At 52.3% G+C, this 26460-nt stretch overlaps 2 protein-coding genes across 8 annotated transcripts in view; both read right to left on the bottom strand.

The window, feature by feature from the left end:
- The window catches only part of CORO2A (coronin 2A), an 85119-nt gene extending 84933 nt beyond the window's left edge, over positions 1-186 (bottom strand). The window contains exon 1 of the mRNA XM_073346008.1: positions 65-186. The gene's annotated coding sequence lies outside the window, so the exon portion shown is untranslated. The remainder of the gene's footprint in view (positions 1-64) is intronic.
- Positions 187-12684: 12498 nt separating this feature from the next.
- TBC1D2 (TBC1 domain family member 2) overlaps positions 12685-26460 on the bottom strand; it is a 40513-nt gene continuing 26737 nt past the window's right edge. For 6 of the 7 annotated variants that reach the window (XM_073346025.2, XM_073346020.2, XM_073346022.2 and 3 more), the window contains 5 exons: positions 24197-24673; positions 21113-21233; positions 17304-17489; positions 15892-16013; positions 12685-15022 (listed from right to left, as the gene is read on the bottom strand). In XM_073346025.2, coding sequence (XP_073202126.2) covers positions 14821-15022; positions 15892-16013; positions 17304-17489; positions 21113-21233; positions 24197-24673 — 1108 coding nt within the window. In that variant the 3' untranslated portion in view covers positions 12685-14820. The remainder of the gene's footprint in view (positions 15023-15891; positions 16014-17303; positions 17490-21112; positions 21234-24196; positions 24674-26460) is intronic. The other variant, XM_073346023.2, reaches the window with a different exon arrangement.

The following is a 26460-nucleotide window of genomic DNA, read 5'->3' on the forward strand; positions in this document are numbered from 1 at the left end:
GCTCGCACGATGCCCGGCCGCCCCGGCAGGTGCGCGGCCCGCCTCCCCGCCGACCGCCTCCTACCTTCGCGGCGCGCCGCGGACCCCGCCAAGCCCGCGCCCCTCTCGGCCGCAGGGACCCCAGGCTCCGGCCCCTCCGGGCGCCGTCCGCCAGTGCCGGGCGAGCCCCGCGCCCCGCCAGCCGCCGCCGCCGCGAACCAGGCGGGCTCCCAGGGCGGCCGGCGGCGGGGAGCCGGGGAACGCCCCACGCAGGGGGCGGGTCCGCCGCGCACCGGGGAGCCCTGCGGGGGGGGGGCGAGCCGGGGAGCCCTGCGGGGGGGCCGAGCCGAGCCGGGGAGCAGAGCCGGGGAGCCCTGCGGGGGGGGGCAGAGCCGAGCCGGGGAGCCCTGCGGGGGGGCCGAGCCGAGCCGGGGAGCCCTGCGGGGGGGGCAGAGCCGGGGAGCAGAGCCGGGGAGCCCTGCGGGGAGCCCTGCGGGGGGGGGCGAGCCGGGGAGCAGAGCCGGGGAGCCCTGCGGGGGGGGTCAGAGCCGGGGAGCAGATCCGGGGAGCCCTGCGGGGGGGGGGTCAGAGCCGGGGAGCAGAGCCGGGGAGCCCTGCGGGGGGGGTCAGAGCCGGGGAGCAGATCCGGGGAGCCCTGCGGGGGGGGGGTCAGAGCCGGGGAGCAGAGCCGGGGAGCCCTGCGGGGGGGGGCAGAGCTGGGGGGCCCTAAGGGGGAGCGCACGGCGGAGCCCTGGCCAGAGTCGGGGGCAGCCTCGGGCCGCGGAGTCCCTGCGGCGGGCGAGAAATGAGCCGGGCGGGCGGGAGACAAGGGGGGTCCTGCTCCCCCGGGGGTCCTGCCCCGCCCCGGCTCCCCCCCACCCCGGCCTGCTCCCCCGGGGGTCCCGCCCCGCCCCGGCTCCCCCCCGCCCCGGCCCGCTCCCCCGGGGGTCCCGCCCCGCCCCGGCTCCCCCCCACCCCGGCCCGCTCCCCTGGGGGTCCTGCCCACCCCGGCTCTCACCCCCCGCCCATCGCGCTCCCCTGGGGGTCCTGCTCCTGGCCCCGCCTGGGCTCGCTCCCCTGTGTCCTGCCCGGGTCCGGGCTCGCTCCCTGGGTGCGCTGGCCGCAACCCGCCCCCGCCCAGACAGGACGTGGCGAAAGCCCCCAGACAGAGGGGGTTGAGAACATCGTCGGCTCCTCACTCTCCCGTGGCTCAAGCCCTCTCCCCCAGGCCCGGGCTGTGCGGCGGGGGCGGGCAGCTGCCCTGTTCTCAACAGTTCTGAGCTGTCCTCACTCAACCTGCGGTACCGAACACTGCAGCGGCCTTCGCCGGACACACAATCCTTCCCCGTCTCCGTGTATTGGGAGAATAATGCAAATCTTTACACCCACGCAAAAAACCCAGCAGATTAAATTATTATTCTGGCAAGTGGCAAAGCCATAAAAAACCGGCCAGGCCAGTCAAATCTGGGCCAGGTGGGAACCCTAGGAGGCAGGGGCCTGTCATCTCCATGTTTACTACCGGACACAAGCTTGGAAAGCAGCTCTCCCAGCTCTGAGCCCTGGGCCTGAGGCCGGGGAGTATTGTCTCTAGTAGTGCCTGAGTAGAACTATTTAAAATCTTTATCTGTTTCCTCCAAATGAGTGCGGTAAGCTGAGGAATGTGTGTGGGTGAGACAGCGTGCTAAGGTGTGAGTCGCACACCCCATGAGAGATGTCTGCACTCACCTGGGGGGGGTGGGCAGCCCCATTAGGCCTTATCCTGCTCTTGCTCATCTGGGAGGAATATGGGACCCCGCTGGGCCTGATCCCGCTCTTGCTCACTCGGGGCATCCTTGGGGCCCTGCTGGGCCCAATCGTGCTCTCATTTGCCCGTGCTACCCTGGCGCTGGGCCTGATCCCGCTCTCACTTGCCCGGGGTGTCTGTGCCAAGCCAATGGTCCTGTCTTTCCACTCTGGTCTGGTGAGTCAGGTTAGGTCCCTGCAGTGCCCAGCTGGCATGGCAGCATGCAGAGTCCAGCTCAATGGGGCCAGATGGCTGTGACACTAGGGTGTGATTGGAGTATCTGGCTGCACATGAGAGGGATGAATGGGCACAAAGGGACATGTCTTTTAGTCCCTCACAGTCTTGTCAACCCTCAGAATACCAGGTTTAATATAGAATGGCCTAGCCAGCTCAGCCAAAGCTGGGGAGTGTCACCACGGAACGCAATATGCGCCCTGTACGAGTACAGAGCTAGCAGTATTTCATAGCGCATTCGATAGCCCAGTGACTCCTGTGTGGGCCTGTAAGTAAACACAGAGAATTTGATATTAACTGTTGTATGCATCGGTTGTGTGCTGACTATTCAGCACTGATGCCATGCAAGTTTTTTCCCAGGCAGGACAGATTAGATTTGTATAGACAAGGAACCATCCAAGAGAATACAAATTGTTTGAGGTTCTGAGTGGGGAGTTCTCTGCACCCCTACCTTACACTGGTATTGCGAAGTTTAACTTGGGTTTGTAGAGCATTCGAAGACCTCAAAATGCACAATGGCATGTCTCCATTCTCCCAGGAATGTCTGGAGAAAGAACAGAGCTGCTAAGCAGGCACACAAATGAAATTTGCACAGCTATTTACAGGGACAGCTTCCATTCTGGCCTGATTACTTTAGTGGCTTGAAACCCACAACTGGAAGGTTTCAGAATAGCAACCGTGTTAGTCTGTATCCGCAAAAAGAAAAGGAGGACTTGTGGCACCTTAGAGACTAACAAATTTATTTGAGCATGAGCTTTCGTGAGCTACAGCTCACTTCATGGGATACATTCAGTGGAAAATACAGTGGGGAGATTTATATACACGGAGAACATGAAACAATGGGTGTTACCATACACACTGTAACGAGAGTGATCAGGTAAGGTGAGCTATTACCAGCAGGAGAGCGGGTGGGGAGGGGGGGGGACCTTTTGTAGTGATAATCAAGGTGGGCCATTTCCAGCAGTTGACAAGAATGTCTGAGGAACGGGGGCGGGGGCAGAGGGGAGGAAATAAACATGGGGAAATAGTTTTACTTTGTGTAATGATCCATCCACTCAACTGGAAGAAATTCTAGGCCAGATCCTCAGTTGGTGTTAATCAACATCGCTCCGTTGAAGTCAACTGAGTAATGCTGATATACCCCAGCTGAAGCTCTAGCCCTAGAATTCTTATACCTGACTACAAAACAGTGGCCACGCCTCTAACCATTCCTGCGTGATGCCAACAAGGCACTGGAGTAAAAGAAGACCATCTGGTACAGGCCCCAGAGCCCAGGGGCCAAACTGAGCCACGGGGCTAGGTTGTGAGGCCATTTCAGCTCCCATGCAGGACAGGGCTTTGGGATGCAGAGACATTCCTGGTGCTCAGATACCATGGGGGATGAGCATGGCAGAGAAAGCCAGAGAACAGACTGATGGACGGATAGAAAACATTCAAGATGTGTGGGGAAGGATTTTGCAAGAGAAACATAAAGGCATCATTCTCATTTTAATATAAAAACAGCACGTAGAACTTCTCAGGACCCAGGTTTAGGGACAATAACCTCACAGAGAGATCATTTCAAAATGAGAACCAGCATGCAATTCATGGCACATGATATGATTGCATCAAGGCCAGGTACACCTTCTAATAAGCCTAGATTAGTAGCTGGCAGCTTCCAAATGATAAACACACCAACGTCGAAATGAAATTTCTTCCCTTCCAATGGAAGTGGCCCCCTCATCGAAAACCCTGTGTTGTGGGTTCATAAGCAATACTGACATGATCCATCATGCAAAATGGATTGTTTGCATTTCTCTGGATCACCTGGGAGCGATGGGGACAGTCATGTGTAACACACGCCTCTGAACATCAGCCTCAGTCCAGAGGTTCCCATTTGGAATGAGCACCTAGAAATGTTTGTTCTTCCCAGGCGATTGTTAGAATGGCAGCTCTTGCTCCTTGGATTGCCCGGGAAGGCTTCCCTACACCAAAGTCCTGGCTGAAGGGATTGATTTAGTGCAGGGCTTCTCAAACTTCATTGCACTGTGACCCCCTCTGACAACAAAAATTACTTCATGACCCCAGGAGGGGAGATCAAAGCTTGAGCCTATCCGAGCCCCACTACCCCGGGTGGGGGAACCAAAGCCTGAGCCTCACCGCTTTTGGCAGGGGGGCCAAAGCTGAAGCTCAAGGGCTTCAGCCCCAGGCAGGGGGCCTGCAACCTGAGCCCCACTGTCCTTGGGCTTTGGCTTTGCCCCTGGGCAGTGGTCCTCAAGGCTAGAGCCCTGAGCCCCAGCAAATGTAAGATAGCCCTGGCGACCCATTCAAAGGGAGTCGAGACCCACTTTGGGCTCCCAACCCACAGTCTGAGAACCGCTGATTTAGTGATATAAATGTGAGACGGGCAGCCACACACCCTGGCCATCACTTACAAAAGCACAGCAAGCAGCTCCCCAGCATGACTGTAGCGCAGGTCCGCTCCGATGCGCTACTCCTCCCCTGCGATTCCCCCACAGCATGGGGAAAGCTGGTCTGTAAGGCTCTGGCCCTGTAGGAGAGCGAATCCCAAAGCCCTAGCGAGGAGTGCTGGCCAGCAGGCTCTCTCAGGTGTACTGATGGGGCTCCAGCTGGATCACCCCTGCTGATCCCCGTGGCTGCAGCCGTAAACATGAGAAGAACATCGTCACTCAGGTCGGCAGGGCCTAAGCCAGTCTGGGCTTTCTAGGTTAGAATGAACTCCTTAAACTCCACCCAGAAACCCAGTCCCAGCTGGTGCAGATCCTGAGCCAGCATCCCACCCGCCCATGGCAAGATAGCCTGCTTACCAAGGGACTGCTGCCCTCTGTGACCACAGCCTGTATCCAATGCAGACATACACAGAGGCTGAATTAAGGGCCAAGCAATCGTAACGCTGCCATGTCCTGACGCTCAGGTGCTTGCCCTTGCAGTCTAAATCACATTCTTTTAAAGTAGGGTTTGTGTGAAATTTCTTCGCCTTGAGTAAGGAAACGGGTAAAAACAAGATTTGTTACGTGCAGCTGGTACCGCCAGCCTCCACTGCCACCAGCAGGGTATGACCCCCGAGACCCTGGCACCATAACACACTCACCAACCACTTCAGCTCCAGAGGCCACTCCAGTAGCTAGTAGCAAGAGAAGGCTGTTTTCCCAGGGCAATGGATGGGCTGCTGGGTGCAGGTGGAGTGAAAGCCAAATTCCCCCAGAAGTTGGGGGAGCTCTTACCCCATGCGGTACTGCAGAAGGAGAGATGGGCCTTGGGGGGATCTAACCTGGCTTAAGCCCGCACACATGCACAGCTGTTCCCACAGCTCCTTGGAGTTCCCAGAACTGGTTGCTGCTGCTGGTTTGGCAGTGGCATGAGTCTGCCTTAGAATCATAGAATCTCAGGGTTGGAAGGGACCTTAGGAGGGCATCCCGTCCCAGCCTCTGCTCAGAGCAGGGCCAAGCACCACGTACAGTTAGTATTGTGGCTGCCACCACATTTTCTTAAGAATTGCAACCCAGGCAAGAGAAATGACAGGGTTTAAAAGGTCATATCACTGGAACACCTGAACAGCCTGCCAGGGGACAAAGAAAAGGCCGTTCTCTGCCCCCCCCCCCCCCCCCGTGAATATCAAAGGGCTGCTGCAAACTGTGAAGCTGAGAGCTTCTCAAAGAAAAGACTGCCAGGATCTTTTATGACAGAAAGCATTAGGCAGACCTAAATATAGGGGTCGCTGCCGTGTTACGGGGGGTGGGGCAATGAAGTCATTTTGGGGGTTAGTTAGCAGGAACATAACTCACTTTATTTAGTGCAGTCTGTAAATCACTGCAGAGAATTCATGTATATTCTAATGGCATCCAGCTAAGAAGCATGACAAAGAGCTGAAGGATGCCTGCAAGGCCCAAACTACCTGCTGCCAAACTTCAAGGATTCTGAGAAACACTACGTCTACCAGCAATGCCTTGTTACAAGGATAATTGGTCATGCCTATTTATAGGTCAGGGCAGATGGACAGCTTTCCAAATAGCCCCGTTATGATCACCCTTTGGAAAATGCATGGGTCTGGATTCCCTCATTGGCATGTCTGAGTCTATACTCATTAGCCAAAGTGCCTTTCCTGGCATTTTTTAAAAATGATGTTGTCTGCAGTGTTCTTCTGTGTCTCCAGCGAACATCAACAGCACAGGACATTCAGCACAAAGCATATGCGCCAGCTGGGGGCCACCATTTAACTAGGCCCCCCAAGAACTAGCAGAGATTATGGTTCTGATTTAAGCCCTGATCCTGTGATTGCATCCACGAGCACAGCCCCCTGCAGCCGTGTGGAGCCCATTATTACCAATGGGGTTGGTCTGTGCTCGATGTTCCCACTGCAAGATCAAGGCCCTTAGAATCTTTATTTAAAAATACAAAACAGAACTCACTCATCCCAGAAAGGAAACAGTCAAAGAGCCACAACTCACTCCCTGCTCCTTATTCGTTGCAGACAGTGTCATTTTCTGCTGGGGTAAGTACTTCCCTCTGGCGCAAATTGGAGCAATCAGGGAATTGTGACTCCCTGAGATGCAGGTGGGGCAGGGCAGCTCTGTACCCCTTAGGATGGCTGTGTCCGTGGGACACAATCTGGCCCTAAAATGCATACAGTAGCAGAGACTGTAGTGAGGACAGGCAGGTTGTCTTTTTCTGAGTTCTCATCTTTTGTATTTCTTTGTTCTGTTCCCTCCCTGAAGATGTCTCAATTAGGCAGCAAGCAGCAGGGGATTGGCATGTGCCATCCATGTCCATGCAGCTGCCTTTGGATACGCACAGAAGCGTACCCTGCCCCAAACATACAGCTGATTCCAAACAAAACCTTCCTCTGAGTATTGCCTGGGCAGGGCATAGTTTCCTCTAGTGTGTCTCTGTCAGCAGGCTGAGAGAGCTATAATTAATTAATAATTACTAATAAATGTGCAGCATTTAACTCCCTCATGTGCATGCTCTGAAGAGAGCGGTTGCAGTAGCCATTGAGTGAGGGGAATGCCCTGCCTTCCTGGCTATCTCCCTGCATTACTGAGCTTGTGTCTTTAGTTAATCTCTCAGTGCAGAAACAGGCCAGATCCCACTCCCTGCACACACCCTTTCCACCATACCCCAGTGCATTCTCCAGCCCTATGGCTGACAGGACAAATAGCAATGCTCCGTGACCCATGGCAAGTGGACAGAAGCGTCTAATTAGCTGCACCCAGGTCTCATTTAATAAGGCCCCTCCCACGAGCTCTTGGTTGTTTTGGCAACATTATCTGTGAGTAGCAAAGTCCAGATGGAGAAGGGAATGATTAATGCATGGTTCCAGGACTGGTGTGCTCCCAGTTGAGACGCTATCAGCTTCATAGCCTTGGATCCAGGAGCGCCGGGGTCTGGGCGTGATCCTCCTCTCACAGGTCAGGAGAAAGGCCACACAAATCACGGAAGTGACTCTGATGTAAAGCTGGCACAAGGGGGAGGAGAAGCAGGGCCTTTGTGGAGAGCCAGAGGCACCATGCTGCAGGAGACAAGCCAAGTCTGCTCGCTCCCTCCCCACTATGCTACACATCCTCTTGTTCCCAGTCCTAGGCCAAAACCACCATAATTATCATCCATTTCACGGTGTACCGTCCAGGAGAGCCTGGTGTGCAATGCTGCAACAAGACCCTGGGGGTGCATAGGCAGTGCTAGAGAACAGGGAACGCTTTCGACGGGTTGCCAGAAACAAGCTGTACAGTACAATCGGGAGTGGTTGTTTTCAGCATGTATAACTCTGTCCAGTTGGAATGCATTTTACAGAGGCCAAGGAAAGGCCACCTATCTGAGCCCAGGGCTAATGTAAGAATGGCGGAAGGGCAGATTGAACATCCAAAATTATCTTTAATTGCATCAGTATTGCTGTAATGTTTTGGGGGGCAACCCAGACCAGTGAGGGGTTGTGTCACCCCCTGTCCTGTCACTCTGGGTGCCTTCAATGCTGTGCTGCGGTAGCTAACAGCCCGGGGATCCACAGCCAGCAGACCTGCACGCAGGGCACACCCTGGCTTCCACTGCCCAGTGACTATTTGCAGAGTGACTCCAACGCCCCCCAGTCCCAAATTTTCCCCAAACCATCTCCCTGCAGTGTCCAGCCCTCTCCTGGAGCACTCCCAGAAGTTACGTTTGCTGTGCCTTTAAAGAGACAGAAACAGCAGCTTGTTCTCTTGACTGGAGCCAACAATCATCTCAATTCAATCAAAGCACTGGCCTGGTTTAGATGCAAAGTAAAAAGTTTATTCAATTAACAAGGGAGGGGTTTTAAGTGAGTTCAAGTATAAGGGATACAAATAGAAAGAGTTACAAATCAAAGTAAAAATATACTTTCTAATGGCTGGGACCTAGTGACAAGTTACTGTTCTTGTTCAAGGTAATTTCCTCCCCATCTTCCTTTTCCAGCAGTGGCTGATTAGCTCTTAGTCAGGATCCCCACAGAGTCCAAGGCACTGGTTTTCCTCTTCCCCTCAGGGGAAGGGTAACTTAGAGGGTGTGATGACGTGGGTATTTTCCCTTCTTATGTTGTATGTGAGTCTATGTCAGTCTTACTGTTGAGCCTATGTGAGTTTTACTGTTTTGCATGAATACTGCATGTGCCTCCGTTTCCCTTTGTGCTGCACCAGTGCCTAGACTGTGGGAACAGGGGCGTGTGACTTTGGCTGAGACTCTCGAGGCAGGTGAGGCGGCTCCAGCTGCCTGCACATATGCTATGGCCGGTGCCCAGGAGGGGAATGCGACAAGGTGACACTTTGCCTGGAAAGTGAGACAAAGACCAGGAGGAGTGTCAGAGGTCGGGTCGCTGGAAGCTGGGCAGTCTGCGGTAGGGGACTGGAAGTGGGAGAGTCCAGGGCATCTGGCCCGGGGTTCCCCCAAGATGGATTTGGCTGAAAGTCACTGATTTCTGTGCTAACAACTTCTGTTCTATGCTGTGTTCCTGTCAACTAATAAACCTTCCATTTTACGCTTGCTGAGAGTCACGCCTGACTGCGGAGTTGGGGTGCAGGGCCCTCTGGCTTCCCCAGGAGCCCCGCACGGGTGGAATCGCTGTGGGAAGCACCCGGTGTGGAAGGGGATGGTGAATGCCCCGAGGTCAGACCCAGGAAGGTCGAAGCTGTGTAATCTTCTTGCCCTGGTGACAGCATGCTCAGAGAGAGGAGGCTCCCCCAGAGTCCTGGCTGGCTTCGTAGGGAGTAGTTCAAGAGCATTGCCCTGGTGACTCTGTGGCAGGGGGTTGCTGCATCTCTCTTGATAGTCCAGGAAAGCTTTGAAAAGCGTCTCTCTCACAGTTATTTGACCCTGCTTCCCAAGGCAGGAAGACTTCCTTGGGATGCTGGCTCCATCCCCTGTTGAGAATGTTAAGTGATCACTTTCCCCCCACTTGCTCTTCTGATGGCTTTGTTTCCCTGGCATGCAAATATGCTTTTCTTGGTGTTGGTAACAACTTGCTCCATTTACTTGGGAGATGCATTCAAGCAAGCAGAACCTCATTCCTTTGCCTGGAAAAATCCTGTTTATCAATTCTCCCAACATGTCTGGTGTGAACACATTTTAGTCATGATTCAAGCACTATAGTATAATCCTTTGTGGGTTGACCATACAAAGAGAGGTGCCGACTTTCTAATGTGCTGAGGGGTGCTTGACCGTTGCTCTGCCCCAGGCCCTGCCCCCACTCCACCCCTTCCCCCGCCGCAAAGCCCCACCTTGCCCCGCCCCCACCCTGCTCTGTCCTCACTCCTTCCCCTTCCCCCCAGCGCTTCCTGCACGCCGCTGAACAGCTGATCACTGGTGTGGAGGAGGTGCTGAGGGGAGGGAGAGGTGCTGATCAGCGGGGCCACTGGTGGACGGGAGATGCTGGGGGGAGAAGGAGGAGCTGACTGGTAGGGGGAGGAGGGCTGCCGGTTGGTGAGCACCCACCATATTATTTCTGTGCGTGCTCCAGCCCTGGAGAACCCACGGAGTCAGCACCTATGCATACAAACATCATGCCAGAAGATCAATTATCAGTTTTTGGTTTTCCAATGACATATGACACGACACCTTTTAGATACAGATTTTATCCATGGTGAGTTGGGCTACATGGAGCTGTCCGGCCAGCTGAAACTCACTGCTAAGTACCAGGGACCCCCTTGTGTTCTGGCATAAGGATGCTCTTAGGGTCACAACTGCCAAATCCAGAAGTTCAAAATTCAAGAGTCCGATTCCCTCAAAATCTTGAGATCGAATCAAATGTTTCATTTTGATTCAACTGCTGAAAACTGAAAAATTTTCAATATTTCAAAATTTGTGGGATTGGCTTTTTCCTATTTCTCCCAATTTTTCCTTTTTTGTCTGAGTGCAATAGATGAAAATCTACCTTTATTCTGCCACCTTTTCCTCTCTCTTTTTTTGACTAACTTTTCAGAATTTCTCCGCAATTTCTCCCACTTTGAGATGCTGCCATTACAGTGCTCCATTCTGCCTTTTACTGTACTGTCACTTTTTCAAAGTTGGAAAAGTTAGAGGGGAAAAAAGAAAAAGTGTATGTGTGGGGGAAACCTTGTACATCATTCATTTTATTGTATTTAGTGGCAAAAGAGGAGAAAAGAGAGGGAAAGGGGGATAATGAAGATTTAAAATGTTGAAAATTTGCCAGTTTGAAAACAAAAACAAAAATTTTAATTCAAAATGAAAATTTTTGTTTTTTGTTCATTTTGAATTTTCTCATTAAAAAATGGTGCCAAAGCAACAGTCTCCCATGAGAAATTTAATTTTTAACAAAATCCCATTTTTTTCCACAGAAAATGTTTCTGGTGAAAACATTTTGACCAGTTCTTTTGAGTATATAGAGCCAAGTGTCTGAATAGGTTGTCTCACACTGTTTGGAAAGCATGCCAAAAACTCAAAGGGAAAACTGCCATCCTGACTCATGCAGATACATAATGAACTTGGTGAAGAATTAGTTTTGAAATGGAAAATTCAGGTAAAAAGCAAATAAAATACTGACCAACCTGCCAGGATTTCAGAAGCAGGTGCAAGGCTATTGCCGGGCAGCGGTGGTGCAGGGGGAATTAGTTAATAAAAACACCCAACTCACTCTGACATGGCTTTGATGTTATTTGAATTCTCTCTGGCAAGCTGCCATTACAGCTGTTTGGGGGAATGTCCATTAGCCAGGCCCTGTTGCCACCAGGCAGAACCCTTCCTTTTGGTTACTGACATATTATTTTCCTTTTTCAAACACCACATCCGTTGATAAATCTGAGGTGTAAAGGAGCCATCCCCTCTCTCCACACTCTAGTGTAGCCTATTGGCTGGAATACTGGCTGGGAACGCAGGAGACCTGGGTTCCAGTTCTGCCACTGTCTTGCTGGGTGACCTTGGGCAAGTCACTGAGCTGTACCTCAGTGGCGAAGGCCGACTCGTGGATCTCTGCCGGTCTCTCTGTATGACCTGCTGAGGCCATGGTTCCAGAGCCTGAGGCTGATACCACAGCCACCATTCTAGGAACGCCAGTCTCAGGGGCAGCACCTGCTGGGATACCACAGGGGGTGGAGCTGGGAACCCCACTCTGGGGGATGCCTTAGCTCAGGCTGGCCAGATGCTGGGTTGGAGGGGTTTTGCTGTTACCCAACATCAGATTCACCTCTTTGGAGCAGGGCTTTTGCCAATCCCTGGGGAGAAATGGCTTTATTGAAAATCTGTGTTGGCCCCTAACCTGGGCAAGCCCCTCTCTGGGCTGGGCTAGCTCAGCCCTGGATAAGAGCCAGTGTGGAGCCCCACAGCCAGAGGGGATCTTCGGAGGGATTTTGCTGTGGGGACAGTGGAGTCTGCTTCCCCTTATGGGCTGGGGTGGAGGGAGCAGCACCATGGTCCAGTCACCACCCCAGCCCCTTTGGAGCTGTGTGTGCCCCAAAGGGGCTTGTAAAGGGTAGACCTTGCATCTCCACTTCTCCTCAGCCAGCGTCTGCCCCTTGGCTCACTATACCTTCCCTGCCCTACTAGGTGCCAGCAGCTCTCTGGGTATACAGCAACAGGGATCAGATGTGGAGGAGGGAGAGGGAGAGAAAGGTCCGAGCTATTTAAGGACCTGATCCTGCAGTCTTTACTCCAATGCAAAATGATGGGGTCTAAATTAGCTGTTACCACTCAAGAAAGAGATCTTGGAGTCATTGTGGAGAGTTCTCTGAAAACATCCACTCAGTGTGCAGCGACAATCAAAAAAGCAACAGAATGTTAGGAACCACTAGGCAAGGGAGATAATAAGATAGAAAATAATTATAATGCACCCTATAAATCCATGGTATGGCTACACCTTGAATAGTAACTTCAATTCTGGTCATCCCATCTCAAAACAGACATATTAGAATTGGAAAAGGTGCAGAGAAGGGCAATGCAGATGATGAACAGATGATGAAACAGCTTCCGTATGAGGAGAGATTAAAAAGACTGGGACTTTTCAGCTTGGAAGAGAGACGACTCAGCAAGCATATGGTAAAAGAAAAGGAGGACTTGTGGCACCTTAGAGACTAACCCATTTATCTGAGCATAAGCTTTCATGAGCTACAGCTCACTTCATCGGATGCATTCAGTGGAAAATACAGTGGGGAGATATTTTCCACTGCATGCATCCGATGAAGTGAGCTGTAGCTCACGAAAGCTTATGCTCAAATAAATGGGTTAGTCTCTAAGGTGCCACAAGTCCTCCTTTTCTTTTTGTGGATACAGACTAACACGGTTGCTACTCTGAAACCTGTCATCAAGTATATGATTGAGGTCTATAAAATCATGAATGGTGTGGAGAAAGTGAATAAGGAAATGTTATTTAATCCTTCACATAGCACAAGAACTTGTGTGGGCGGGGGAGAAGTCACCCAATGAAATTAATAGGCAGCATATTTAAAACAAACAAAAGGAAGTATTTCTTCACACAACACACAGTCAACCTGTGGAACTCCTTGCCAGGGGATGTTGTGAAGGCCAAGACTATAACAGGGTTCAAAGAAGAACGAGATAAGTTCATGGAGGATAGGTCCATCAATGGCTATTAGCCAATATGGACAGGGATGCAACCCCATGCTCTGGGTGTCCCTAGTTTCTGACAGCCAGAAGCTGGGACTGGACAGCAGGGGATGGATCACTCGATAATTGCCCTGTTTTGTTCATTCCCTCTGAAGCACCTGGCACTGACCATGGTCAGAAGACAAGAGACTGGGCTGGATGAACCATTGGTTTGACTCAGTATGGCCATTCTTATGTTCTTGTCCAAGCAGGCCTGATTCCTACAGATAGTGTCACTGGAGTCAGCTGCTGAGTCCAGCGCTGGAGGACTGTCCCAGCCCCCATATTGCTCTGAATTCCAGCCTTTGCACTTGTTGATGCTGTTTGGGGGTGCATGGCCACTGGGCAGAAGGGACACCCAGCTTTCCAATCAACACACAGCTCCTTTCCCCAGCAGTTAGATTTTACTAAGAAGCCAGCAGCATGCACAAGTAGTTCTAACTATTCCTTTCTGGTTGCATCACCTTTCATTTGTTTGTCCTGTAATGTTGTGCACTGCCCCAGCTTGGTTAAGTACGGTACAGTCTTCTCTGGTCTTGCCTCACCTCTGTCCTTTTGTGCCATCTGTCCATTCTGCCACCTCCTGCCCATGAATGGATGCAGTCAATACCAGTCCCAGTACGGACTCTACTCATAACCCTCTGCTGTTGTTATCATATGAGCTCTGTTATTATCTACAGCAGAAGGTGAACACACTATGCAGAGGGCAACAATCTGTGTGCAAGGAAGTGCCCACTGACCATCTCACTAAGTAGGAGATCAGCCATGGCCTCAGGGGCATCAGGGCACAGCCCCAGGGAACATAGTTTCATTGGGTTAACCCCGAGCATGCTTGAACATCAATCATGTGACCTCCTGGCAAACTAGCTGCAGAAAGACGCTATGGTAGCTTCAAGAGTTCCATCAGGTCTCTCTCCTTCACTAATTCAGGGGCTTCACACACTAACTCTCAAGCGAGTGCTTTTGTCTTAATACTTACTATGATTATATACACACCCCCTTTAAATTGCCAGCAGAGTGTACTCAAAGACATTGGAAGGCTTTCTGGGTCACCTGCGCCTCATCAGCCTCCAATATGGTGCACACACTTAAAGTCACCTGTGATCAATCAACAAGCGTCCTGCAACACTCGGTTTCCCAACCTTATTACACAGGAGGGCCACATAACCCTAAGCACAACCTGGAGTGATCCAACCAGGTTCTGTTTCGTATGTGTTTAGATAGGTTGGTATGTACAGTATTGTCTATTTAAAAACAAATAAAGAAATCAGTGCATAAAACGTGTATCAGAATTATAGAAAACAGAAAAAACCGTACAGAACTCATAACTAAAGTAAAATGATACAAACGTGACCAAATGCTAATGAATTGGCTGTTGGTATTTTGTGTGGAAGCAGGCTGTGGGCCGTACGAACGCTCTGGTGGGCTGTGTTCAGCCCACAGGCTATGAGTTGGGCACCCTGTCTAGCGCAGCTGCAGCAAGACGGTGGGGAGGAATGGACGGGATGGTTCAGAGAGAGCGAGACAGGATCTTTCCAAGAAACTTTCTTGCATCTCCACAGCTGTGTGCTGGGTGGACGGTGAGCCAGGAGGTCTGGGCAGGACACAGTCCTCCCAGCTGAGCTCCTCAGAAACACTGTGCCTACCCTCTGCGTTGGCCCTGCTCGCCTCAGGATTTTCCATCTCTCTGAGAAAGGAGAGTGATGCTGGTGCAGAGCTGCAGGGCCAGGGATTCAGGCGCAGGACAGCAGCCACGTCTCTGGCTACATCTCCTCCTCCTCTTCGCTAACGGCTCCATCCAGGTGCCAGGTCACCTGCTCTGCTTGCTCTTTCACGTACTGCGCCTTGATCTGCTCCAGCTCGCTCAGCTCTGCCTCCAGCTCCGCCCGGTGTGTCGCTCGCCGGTTCTGCAGCACCTTCATTGGGAAGGGATTCATGTCACTGAAGGCGATGCTCATCAGCTTCCTACCGGGAGAAGACAGGGAGCACGGGTGAGCTAATCAGCTGAACACCCTGGTCCTAGTGCGTGAGTGCTGACCCCTCCTGCCGGGGCAGCACGGCCCTTGCATTGCAAGAAAGTGACCAACTCGTAGCCCGGGCTGGACTACAGCTGGCAGCCACGGGCTATAAGGCCCGCACCCAAGGACTAATCAGCTGATAGTGTCAGTCCCCCCATACCCCAGTGTAAAGCGTTTCAGCTCCAGCAGCCAACCTTCCTCTGCCCCAGCCAGGAAAAGAAGCCTCTGAGCTTGGCAGGGCAAGCCATGAACACACAGGGGACCTTTCTCCAGGCGGACATAGGCTCCTCATCTACTGCTAGGATGGATCCTGCTCCTGTGAGAGGCTGTACCCTTGTCCCCTTAGCAGGCTCAGTAGTATGTCCCAGGACTCCCTCACGGTGGGATTAGTCTGAGGGGCCATGTTTCCCAGGGAAGAGGTTCACCGGCCAAATCCTGCCTTTCATCCCATGCCCATGGTGCGCACTCGACTTTAAGAAAAACAGGATCCTTCTTCTCCAGCAGAACAAAAGCAAACCCCAGGCCCAAGCCCAGCTGTCCCGTCAATGGCCTTCGTGGCTGCGAATCCTGGATGTGTCAGCCTAACTGCTTCTTTCTGTTTTGGGCACAAACTCAATTGTACAGACAACAATTTCTAGGCTTAACTAGACATCAGTGAACATCACTGAACAAAGGCACATGGCCAACTCTTGTTCCTTCCCCACCCTGCAAGCACAAGGGCAACAGTCCTAGGCCTTGTCATTATTTTGTCAACTTTACAGGTCTGCGCACATGTGACTGGCCAAAGGGGAAGCTTGAGAGCAGCTCGTCTCTCACCTGCCATCTCCAATCATGTGGGTGAAAAAGCGAAGGTACTGGTAAACCTCCAGGCTGTCATGGATCCGCAGAATCTCCTCTTCGTTATACTTAAAGATGGCAAGAGCATAGCGGAAAATCACCTACGACAAGTTAAAATGTGTTTTAGTTGGCAGAGGGCCCAGCATATACCCACGGAGGGACTGAAAGCTCAGGGCGTGGAGCACTTTGGGATGAGGTGGGACAGCAGGTGTCTGGGCTGCACACCAGAGGAGGGGGCCTTCAGAAGCCAACACACATCTCCTCTCACTCTTTGTCAGTTTGCACTGTTGATTCTCTATGCTTCCTTTGGAGAGTGAACACACGACAAGAGCAAATGCTTAACAAGAGCCAATGTGTTAAAGGCACAGTGCCAATGAAAACACTGTAAGGAACAGGAGGCTCTCCCTTTCCGAGGTGGTGGGGAACGGAGAACAGAATTCAGGACAGGCCCGCTCCCCAGGCAGTGGTACCTGGCACCAAGGGAACAGGCACTGGTGGCTGCATGGATCCTCATGCCCTCTCCTGGCCACTTCATGGTCCAGCAGGAGCTGCACTGGCATCCACTGAGTTTGCCCAGCTCTAACGTCTCTGAGCTCCCCCTACCGAGGGCGAAGACTGTACCCTCCTCAACTCTGGCTGGCTGAAGCCAGGCCCAGAACATACCTGGTCTGCTGCCCTCCAGCCTTCTCTCCAGGGCGACGAAGGAGAAGAGAAGATCCCCTCCCAGCCCCTTTCCTCAACCTGAGAAGGTCCCAAGACCCCTGCAGCTCCAGTGCCCCCTCTAGAAGCAGGAGAGGGGACAGAGCAGGTCCCCAGACCTTCCTCAGGGCAGTGATGTAGGACTGCAGGGGGAGAAGCTGGGAAGGCCAGGAGAGGGCGTGAGGCCCAGCTGCCCCAGCACCAACAAGGTGATGCCAGGGTATACCTGGGGTGGGATTCCCAGCTCAAAGAGGCGTTCGCAGGAGCGCTCATTGAGCTACCGTGCTAGGAATAGGACGTAGCCGTGGCAACGTGAACAGCGGGAGAACTAGCCACCGCAAGTGTTTGCCCGTTCAAGAGCCTAGATACGTGCTTGTGTGGCTAGCCTCACTCCCACTCTGAGTAGCACACTAGCTCTGGGAGGGTTAGTGCGGGTCTGTCTCCCCAAGCTGGGCTTAATCCTTCCATTCCAGCCCCAGTACAGACAGAGCTGGAAGCTACAGGCCCACCATCGTTGCCAGAGACATGCAGAGAGGCTGGGCAGCTCAGACAGGGAGTTGTGGGACCAAAATGATTATGAACGCCAGTCAACTGCTCAGCTCAGGGTGGGGTGCGTCCCACTTGGATCTGAATGTCTAAGAACGCGCAGCTCTGAGAGCCTGGCATAGCTAGGGCCAGGGGTGGTTCCCTACCTTTGTTCCTTCGTACAGAAAGGCGTCCCAGACCCGGAAGAGGATGTCACTGACCAGGCTGTCTACGAAGGCCACCAGGAACCAGTTGAAGGTGATCAGTGAGACGTCAATCCTGTGCTGCTCAAAGTGAGCTGTAAGCCTGGGGAGCTTTTCTGACAAGAAGTCTTTAAAGACTCTTTGATCCACCTGGGTTTGACAAAGCGAGAATCCATGAGATACAGAGGCAGGTGCACATAAAATAATGGGGTCTAAATTAGCTGTTACCACTCAAGAAAGAGATCTTGGAGTCATTGTGGATAGTTCTCTGAAAACATCCACTCCATGTTCAGCAGCAGTTTAAAAAAGCGAACAGAATGCTGGGAATCATTAAGAAAGGGATAGATAATAAGACAGAAAATATATTGTCTCTATACAAATCCATGGTATGCCCACACCTTGAACACTGCGTGTAGATGTGGTTGCCCCACCTCAAAAAAGATACATTGGAATTGGAAAAGGTTCAGAAAAGAGCAACAGAAATGATTAGGGGTATGGAACGGATGCCGTTTGAGGAGAGATTAATAAGACTGGGACTTTTCAGCTTGGAAAAGAGATGATTAAAGGGGGATATGATCAAGGTCTATAAAATCATGACCGGTGTGAAGAAAGTAAATAAGGAAGTGTTATTCACTCCTTCTCATAACACAAGAACTAGGGTCACCAAATGAAATTAATGGGCAGCAGGTTTCAAACAAATAAAAGGAAGTATTTCTTCACACAACACAGAGTTAACCTGTGGAACTCTTTGCCAGAGGATGTTGTGAAGGCCAAGACTATGACAGGGTTAAAAAAAGAACTAGATAAGTTCATGGAGGACAGGTCCATCAATGGCTATTAGCCAGGATGGGCAGGGATGGTGACCCTAGCCTCTATTTGCCAGAAGCTGGGAATGGTTGACAGGGGATGGATCACTTGCTGATTGCCTGTTCTGTTCATTCCCTCTGGGGCACCTGGCATTAGCCACTGTCGGTAGACAGGATACTGGGCTAGATGGACCTTTGGTCTGACCCAGTGTGGCCGTTCTTCCAGTTAAGTAGGGCGAACATAAGAAGAGTGCTGCAGTGGGAAGGCTGGTTCTGCAGCAGCATGTGTCCGGAAAGTCAGTACTGTGTTAGAGGCGGGGCAGAGGTGGGGCCTGGGACAGAGCTGGGGGGTGATTAGGAAGTTAGCGCCAGTGGGCCAAGAGAGCACAGTCTGTAACATCTACTGCTGCCCTGACTGTGACACACACAACAGCTCTTCCTCCTCCTGCTGGCTGAGCACGAACAGCAAATGCAATGGGATGGCACCAGAAGCTGTGACTGCAGTGATTTCTGCGGCAAGCACGCTGAAGGATCAGAAAGCCTAGCAGACCTGCCCTAGACTCTGACGTACCAGTCAGACAGAGGAACCCTGTGTCCATGGGGGAGATTACAAGAGTCTACGTACCCTTACTGAGTCCCAACTGGGTTCCAACTCAGAGGAGACTTGGGGGGTCTCTCTTTTTGGAGCAGGGGAGACATGTATGATGGGCCCGACTCTCCCACACCTACCCATATCACAGCAAGGTCAGGCCCTTCGTGTGTGATTTGAGCATTCAGGCTCGGCTGTGCCACTGTGGCCCAGTCCTGTGCAAGGTGCTCTGTGGGGCTGCCCCATGCTAGCAGAAGCATTGGACGAGGGTGACTTCTGTGAAGTTACTCCAGCTTACGCCGTGTAACTGAGACCCCACAATGCAAGACACCTGGGTGTAGGCAAAACATTTGGCAAAATTTCTACTGGCCTTATCTTTTTGAAACAGTGAGAGATTATTCCAGGTGCTGTGATTTGTGCCAGAAGTGCAAAGTGTTAAAGGGACCTAGTGAGGCACCCCTCTAGCCTTTAACCCATTATTGGGAAGGCATTTGCCAGAGCATCTGTGGATACTGTAGGACCACTCCCTAAACCTTCCAGGAATGGGAAGAAGTATATTCCTGTGTTGGTAGATTTTGCTACCAGGTACTCCGAGGCTGCAGCATTGTCTAATATTGAGGCAGAGACAGTGGCAACAGCGTTGTTTGCTATTTTTAGCAGAGTTGGGTTTTCCCAGAGAAATATTGTCAGACCATGGGTCCAATTTTATGTCTATTGTTTCCATTTTATGGAAAATGTGTGGAGTAAAGTACCTAAAAGCTGCTCCCTACCACCCACAAATCAATGGTCTGGTGGAAAGGTTCAATGGGACCTTGAAATCTATGATGAAAATGGATGTGGACAGGTGCCAGAATGATGGGGATGTTCGGCTGCCATATCTGTTCATAGAATCATAGAATCATAGAAGATCAGGGTTGGAAGGGACCCCAGAAGGTCATCTAGTCCAACCCCCTGCTCAAAGCAGGACCAATTCCCAGTTAAATCATCCCAGCCAGGGCTTTGTCAAGCCTGACCTTAAAAACCTCTAAGGAAGGAGATTCTACCACCTCCCTAGGTAACGCATTCCAGTGTTTCACCACCCTCTTAGTGAAAAAGTTTTTCCTAATATCCAATCTAAACCTCCCCCACTGCAACTTGAGACCATTACTCCTCGTTCTGTCATCTGCTACCACTGAGAACAGTCTAGAGCCATCCTCTTTGGAACCCCCTTTCAGGTAGTTGAAAGCAGCTATCAAATCCCCCCTCATTCTTCTCTTCTGCAGGCTAAACAATCCCAGCTCCCTCAGCCTCTCCTCATAAGTTATGTGTTTTAGACCCCTAATCATTTTTGTTGCCCTTCGCTGGACTCTCTCCAATTTATCCACATCCTTCTTGTAGTGTGGGGCCCAAAACTGGACACAGTACTCCAGATGAGGCCTCACCAATGTTGAATAGAGGGGAACGATCACGTCCCTCGACCTGCTCGCTATGCCCCTACTTATACATCCCAAAATGCCATTGGCCTTCTTGGCAACAAGGGCCCACTGCTGACTCATATCCAGCTTCTCGTCCACTGTCACCCCTAGGTCCTTTTCCGCAGAACTGCTGCCTAGCCATTCGGTCCCTAGTCTGTAGCAGTGCATTGGGTTCTTCCGTCCTAAGTGCAGGACCCTGCACTTCTCCTTATTGAACCTCATCAGATTCCTTTTGGCCCAATCCTCCAATTGGTCTGTACACATTTGTTGTATGTGTACAGGAGTGTACCCCAAGAATCTACTAGGTTTGCTCCCTCTGAACTGCTCATGTAAGGCAGGTTAGCGGACCCCTAGATCTGACTCATGATTCTTGGGAAGGTAATGTTGAGGAGACAGAGTAGCCAGTGATGGAGTATGTGTCTCATTTTTAATGAAAAATTGCAAGATATGATGGATTTGGTTCAGCAAAATCTAAAGGAAAGCCAGGAAGTTGGGGAGGCCTGGCATGATAGACATGCCGAGGAAAGAGCATTTGAAATAGGAGATATGGTGCTTGTGCTGGATGCTGTGAGAAAGAATAAAATGCAAGACATTTAGAATGGACACTCTGAAGTAGTGGAAAGAGTTAATGAGATCACCTATGACGTGAGGAAACCCCATGGGTTCAGACAATGCTGAGTGCTTGTTCAGTTAATAAAAGTGCCTGATTCCCGAGGACTCGCGGGACAGCATAGGCCTGATTCTCATGCACCCTGCTCCAGTGGTGCAAAGTAACCCTAAGATTGGCTTATGTAGGAGGGCTGCAGAGAGCACAGGGCTTTCCCAGGGGCTGGGATGCAGGAATGGACCATGTCCCTTTAACATCTCTGTGCAAGTACCTTGCTGTCTTTCACCCCCATGACATAGCCGGATTCTCATGCTCACCTGTGATGCTAGTAACGTGTCGCTGTAGTAATCCGCCGGCATCAGGTTTTCCACAATGTGAACCAGGCACCAGAATGCGCTTTCCTCCTCTTCTAGGACCAGGAGGGCAATGGCTGCCAACCTGCAATGGACAGGACACCAGGAAACAAAGCAAACTCTCTCTGTTACCTACTGACTTGCAACAGCACTGGTGGGAAATCAGAGAGTCTGGTCGGCATTGCTCTTCTAGCTTTAGGTTTTACATTAAATCTCCGGTGCAGGGAGCACAGGCTGCTCAGCAGTGACAGGCCAGCCAACAAGTGTGCTTCACCAGGGCCTCAAAGATCTCCCTGTATCTCCCGGAGTAGCAAGGCTGGCTGGAGCTCATTGCCAAGTCCAGCAGCACTGTCAGGGAACTAGAGCAGGGACTGGAGATGAGGCAGGGCTAAGCAGTGCAGCTAGACTCATAGTACCAGCGCCCCAGTTTGGGTACATGGGTGGGGCTCTACTGAAGCCAGTGGAGGTATGCTGATTTACACCACCTGGGAGCTGGCCTCAGGGCACTCTGAGATGGCAGGGGCTCTACCCTGATAGATCCATGTGACACAGATCACTTCCCTCTCTTCCGCCCCCGGTCATCCATTCATCATCAGAGCCCTGAGCCCCCTTGGCTGCAATCAGCCTCAGAGGAGCAGAGGGTGCTCTGTGCTGGACAGGATGAGCTCTCTGGGGCAGGGAACTTGTCTTCCTGCGGCAGTCTGCAGAGCCCCATGCATGTCCTAGGTGCCAGGTAATAGATACACCATCCCAGCCTGCTCGCGGAGCCGGATGGGAGGGAGGGTCTTAGGCACGCTTTGGGCAACACCACACAAACAGCTGGGGAGAGAGAGGGCCCATGTGGCAGCCAGGTGACTCTGCACAGAGCAAAAGGCACTGGGGGGCCGTGGGGGCCCATCTGGCTGCTGGACAACGCCCTGCAGAAAGCTGGGCAGGGAGGGGGACCACATAGCTGTTGGGTGACACTGTGCGGAGAGCAGGCTCTGAAGAGTAAAGGAGGCTTCCCAATATCTATGTCAAGTCTTCTCCACTAAGGGGAGTGTCACCAGGACAGTTGAGTGCCACGCGCGACAAGCCTCAATTCTTACACACCAGTTCAGGCCTTGCTTTTTCCTATTGCTGAGGAAGCAGAGGCTGAGAGGCAGCAACCAGCTTCCCAGCATGCTGCTTGGGCAGCTCACGGAAAAGCTGAGGGCGTGTTCCTGCCCATGAGCCAATTCCAGAGGCTGCTGCACTCACACGCGATTCTGGAGCGACTGCAGGTGCTGAGCAGCTCCCAGGATTTGGCCAACGTGATACAAATGACTGATGTACATTTCATGTCATGTTACTATCCATCACAGCAATGCTCCAGGCCTCCTAAATCGCCGCATGAGGGCTCAGAATACTGAGTGAGGATACAAGAAGTCTTTTGAAAAAGTCACTTTATTCTGCCTCACTTCTATTCCCTGAATCTGATCCCATTGTTCTTTAGATGCTCAGCAGGCACTGATGAGCTCAGAGGAAAGTGCGTCTCTGGGAGATGGCTGTGTACCTTTCCTTCAGAGGAGGAGTAACAGCATTTCTGTTGTCACGGGGTTGATAACCTGGCTGTGGAAGTTTGTTCCTGGCTGGAGGTTAGTAGGTGTGGGTTTGCGGCCCATGAACAAAGGGCATGATGAATGCTGGGCACAGGAACTGGTCTGCCTCTCTTAGCTCTGAACAGGGGACAGGGAAAGGATGGGGCTGGTGGAGGAAGAGGTGTCAAGCTCACAAAACATGAACAAGCCTTCATTTTTAAGCAGGACATTGATGGCCAGTGTGTGCGGGCCACAGGGCATTTGCCTCCTTGACAACTCTGCTACGAGCAGTGTTGTGACAAATAGGCCTACAAACCCACCCAACTTGGGAGCACAGCTGCAAAAAGTATGTAAAAGTTACAAGCTGTTCCAGTTAACTGATAACAACAAACGTTGATGGGAACAGGTACGGAAGGGAGACAGAATAACTGAATTACTCTGAGAGAAAAAGGCCAAGTCACTATGACTCAAGGACTGTGGTGAAATTATGCTTGTTAAAAAGAGGAGATGTGGAGTTGGAAGTTCATGAGCCAAAATTGGTATGTCAGATATTAGACCTTTTTGGTGGACATAATAATGAGGGGATGGTCTATTCCACCTACCACTCCCTCTTGGGGTCCTTAAAGAGAGAGATTTTATGGGGAAAGAATGAAAGAACAAACAAAAAGAATGAAAAGAACAGATGGATAGAACGGGCAGAGGGTACTGGAGTGAACTTCACCATCACAGCTGCCAAGCCCACCATTTCCTGGCAGCTCCAGCCTTCATCACCCTGATCCTGAGAGGTGTTGTGTGACCCGAACGGGCCAGAGAGGGACCCAGATGACATCGCCACCCCTGCTGGCTCCAACTGAATGCCAACCCCCACCTGGGACGACAATTATGACCACCTTTGGTACCATCTAAAGCCTGTCAAACAAGGGAGATTTTACTTCTAAAATGCTCTCCAGCTAACGGCAAAGGGAAGAAGGGATGTTGTACAAATGGAAGCCTTTGTTAATACTTTACATTTCAAAGGCTTTACCTGTTTTTCCTTCTTTTCTGTATCTTCAATAAAAAGTTAAAGGCTCTTTAATGGTGTGTTTGCACTAAAGCAAGCTGAAGTCTCTGTATGTTAAGCCCTGGTCCTTGTTTAACACTGTTTAATGTTGGAATGTGATTGGGTGATGTGAACACCTTTAGCCCACACGTTCCATCTAAATTCATACAAAAGCAGCCATCCCAGCTCCCCCAGACAGGGGGAATCCCTGAAGAACCGAAACCATCACTCTAATAGGAAATGTCCACCTGCTTCCCTTCCCTGCAGGTCCCTCTCATTGTGGTACTCCTAAGGCCCCCTTGCTGGGGAATCCGAGCACCCCATTCTGTGATGGACTGATCCTCCAGGAGCCCCCCAGGCCTCAGGGGCGGCTGTTATCCCCTCGTACAGAGACAGCCCAGCAGTGAGCAGCCTTCCCTGCTGCTCCGGCAGTGGCTCCCAGTATCTCACCTGTTTAGCCCTTGGCAGTAGCCGATGGCGGGATTCTGCCAGGAGAAGGCCAGCAGCACCCTTCGGAGCTTGGGGACGAGCTGGGAGGTGGGAGATGTGAAATGCCTGTTGTTGGTCAGGGTGCGGGGCAGGTCCAGCTCGATCTGCCGGAAGGCGGGATGCTCCGTGCGCTTGCCCTGCCGCAGCAGGCTCTCGTAGTGGTTGGCGGGGTGGCGGTGGGACAGGTGCTGGCTCACTATCCATTTCCAGACCCTTTGGCGGTGCTCCATGGGGATGCCGCAGCGGATCAAGCCTTTCAGCTCTGCAGAGGGGCTCAACTCAGCCATACCGGCCCATCTCTCATGAAGAGGCTTCTCCACCACCATGTGGCTCAGCAGGTTGTTGGATTTGATCTCTAGGGCTTGGATTTTAGCCAGAAGCTTCCAGTCCTCAACCTCGTATTTGGGAATGGTCATAAACCCGTAGTCATCATACTCTCTGGAAACGGCAGAGCAGAGCAGGGCCTGAAACCCACGTGCTAGGTGCTGGACAGACTTTGCTCAGCAGGATACTGGCACGCAGGGCAAATTGAGTCAGAGGCAGCTACGGTGCCCAGTCCCCACTTCTGCTGCCCTAGGCACAGTGGTTGTCTCCCTGGGCAGCACCCTGTGAGAGCCAGCTTTGGCCCCTCCTCCTGGAACCCCAGCTGCTAGAGATGGAAGGAGCTACCAGACTGCTGGGCCTCCTATCACTCGAGCACCAACACCTCCATGCATCCTTCCAGTGCCCCTTTGTAACTGTGTTCAAACAGTTCCAGCCTGGGCCCGTGGCACCTCAGCCAGGAGTGGGGCCCTGCCGGGTGCTGCACACGCAGGGTCCTAACGCTGACAAGCTGAACAACCAGACAGACATTTGCCAGAGGTCCAGTACAGATTTCCCCATCACATAACAACCCCTCTCCTGACTCCAGGGTTGGTCTTCACTGCAATTACCCACTGTGACAGGGTGCTAAGCAGAACGCTGGTTAGCCAACCCTCTGTCACTCCAGCTCCAGGTCAGGGAGGTGAACTGGAGCTGGGTGGACCACCTGGCCCTGACTGGGGAAGCTGGAACAGCTGCTGTCTCATCAGGCTGGGGCTGGATAAGAGCCCCAGGGGAAAGAAGCCGGGGGGAAGCTGGAAAGAGGGAAGCTGCACTACAGGAAAGGCAGTGAGGGGAAGCGGAGAGAGGTAGCTTGCCCCCTCTCTCCTGCTGGTGGACCTCAAGAAGGGGACTACGTGTATGCTGGAAAGGTGGTGGGAACACAGTCTGTAAATAAAAGCACCAGGTGGGCACTGCACCTACAGGTCTCTGTGTGACCCTCTCAGCCCAGCAGGGGCAGGAGCCAAGGAGGGCCCTGCAGGGACACGACTACAACCACCCACCCCACGTTTGCCCTAACCCCTCCCATCCACACCCATAACCCTCTCACCCCTCTGCAGTGGTGCTTGACACCCGGGTTAGCTGCCCAGCAGAGGGGGTGGGCTAGAGTGCAGGAGTCACTTTCACTCAGGCTGGTAACCTGCCCACTTTGCAGTGAGGATGCCTACTAACCCACTCAGAGCTGATGGTTTTCCAGTGCCTTCCCACAATTCCCTCACGTTCTCAGGACAGACAAGTTCTGCCCCAGTTCACTGAAAGCCTCCCAGAGCAGCTCGGCTCATTGCAGCACCAAGACGCATGGGCTGTGCCCCGGAAGTCCGAGTGACACACATGGCCCCAATGAGGCCCAAGAACTCGAGTGTGGGTTTGCAATGCAGCTGCTCACACTCAGGTTAGGCTAACCCACTGCTCACACCCAGGTGACCCTGCAGAGAAGACAGACCAGCCTCACTCTTCCTGCCGGCCTCTGCTCATCTCCAATATCCCCTCCACCGTGGAAAACACTTAGCTCCAGCTAATGGAAGATGTGTGCACAGAAACCCCAAACTGCCTGCATGTGACAGCTACTCACTCACTTCCCCTCCACAGCGGGGATGAGTTCTGTGCTCAGCCCAGGCTAACTGCACCACCTGGCTAAGCAGAGCGCCCCAGCTCAGGGAGGGCAAGGAATAGCAAACTCAGCAGTGAGGTGTGTACCGAAAACGTTACTGCTGATGGCACCTCGTCTGGCTAAATGCACAGAACAGGCTCCATCGCAGGGGCCTGGGAGTGCTTTGTTTTGGGGATGCGTCTTCCCATTCCAGAGTCTGTAATCCTCAGGTGACTGTCAGCAGCTTTGAACTGGGCTGGGGGCGACATGCAGA

The sequence above is a fragment of the Lepidochelys kempii genome, chromosome 5 (assembly GCF_965140285.1).
Source record: "Lepidochelys kempii isolate rLepKem1 chromosome 5, rLepKem1.hap1, whole genome shotgun sequence".
Taxonomy (NCBI): domain Eukaryota; kingdom Metazoa; phylum Chordata; order Testudines; family Cheloniidae; genus Lepidochelys; species Lepidochelys kempii.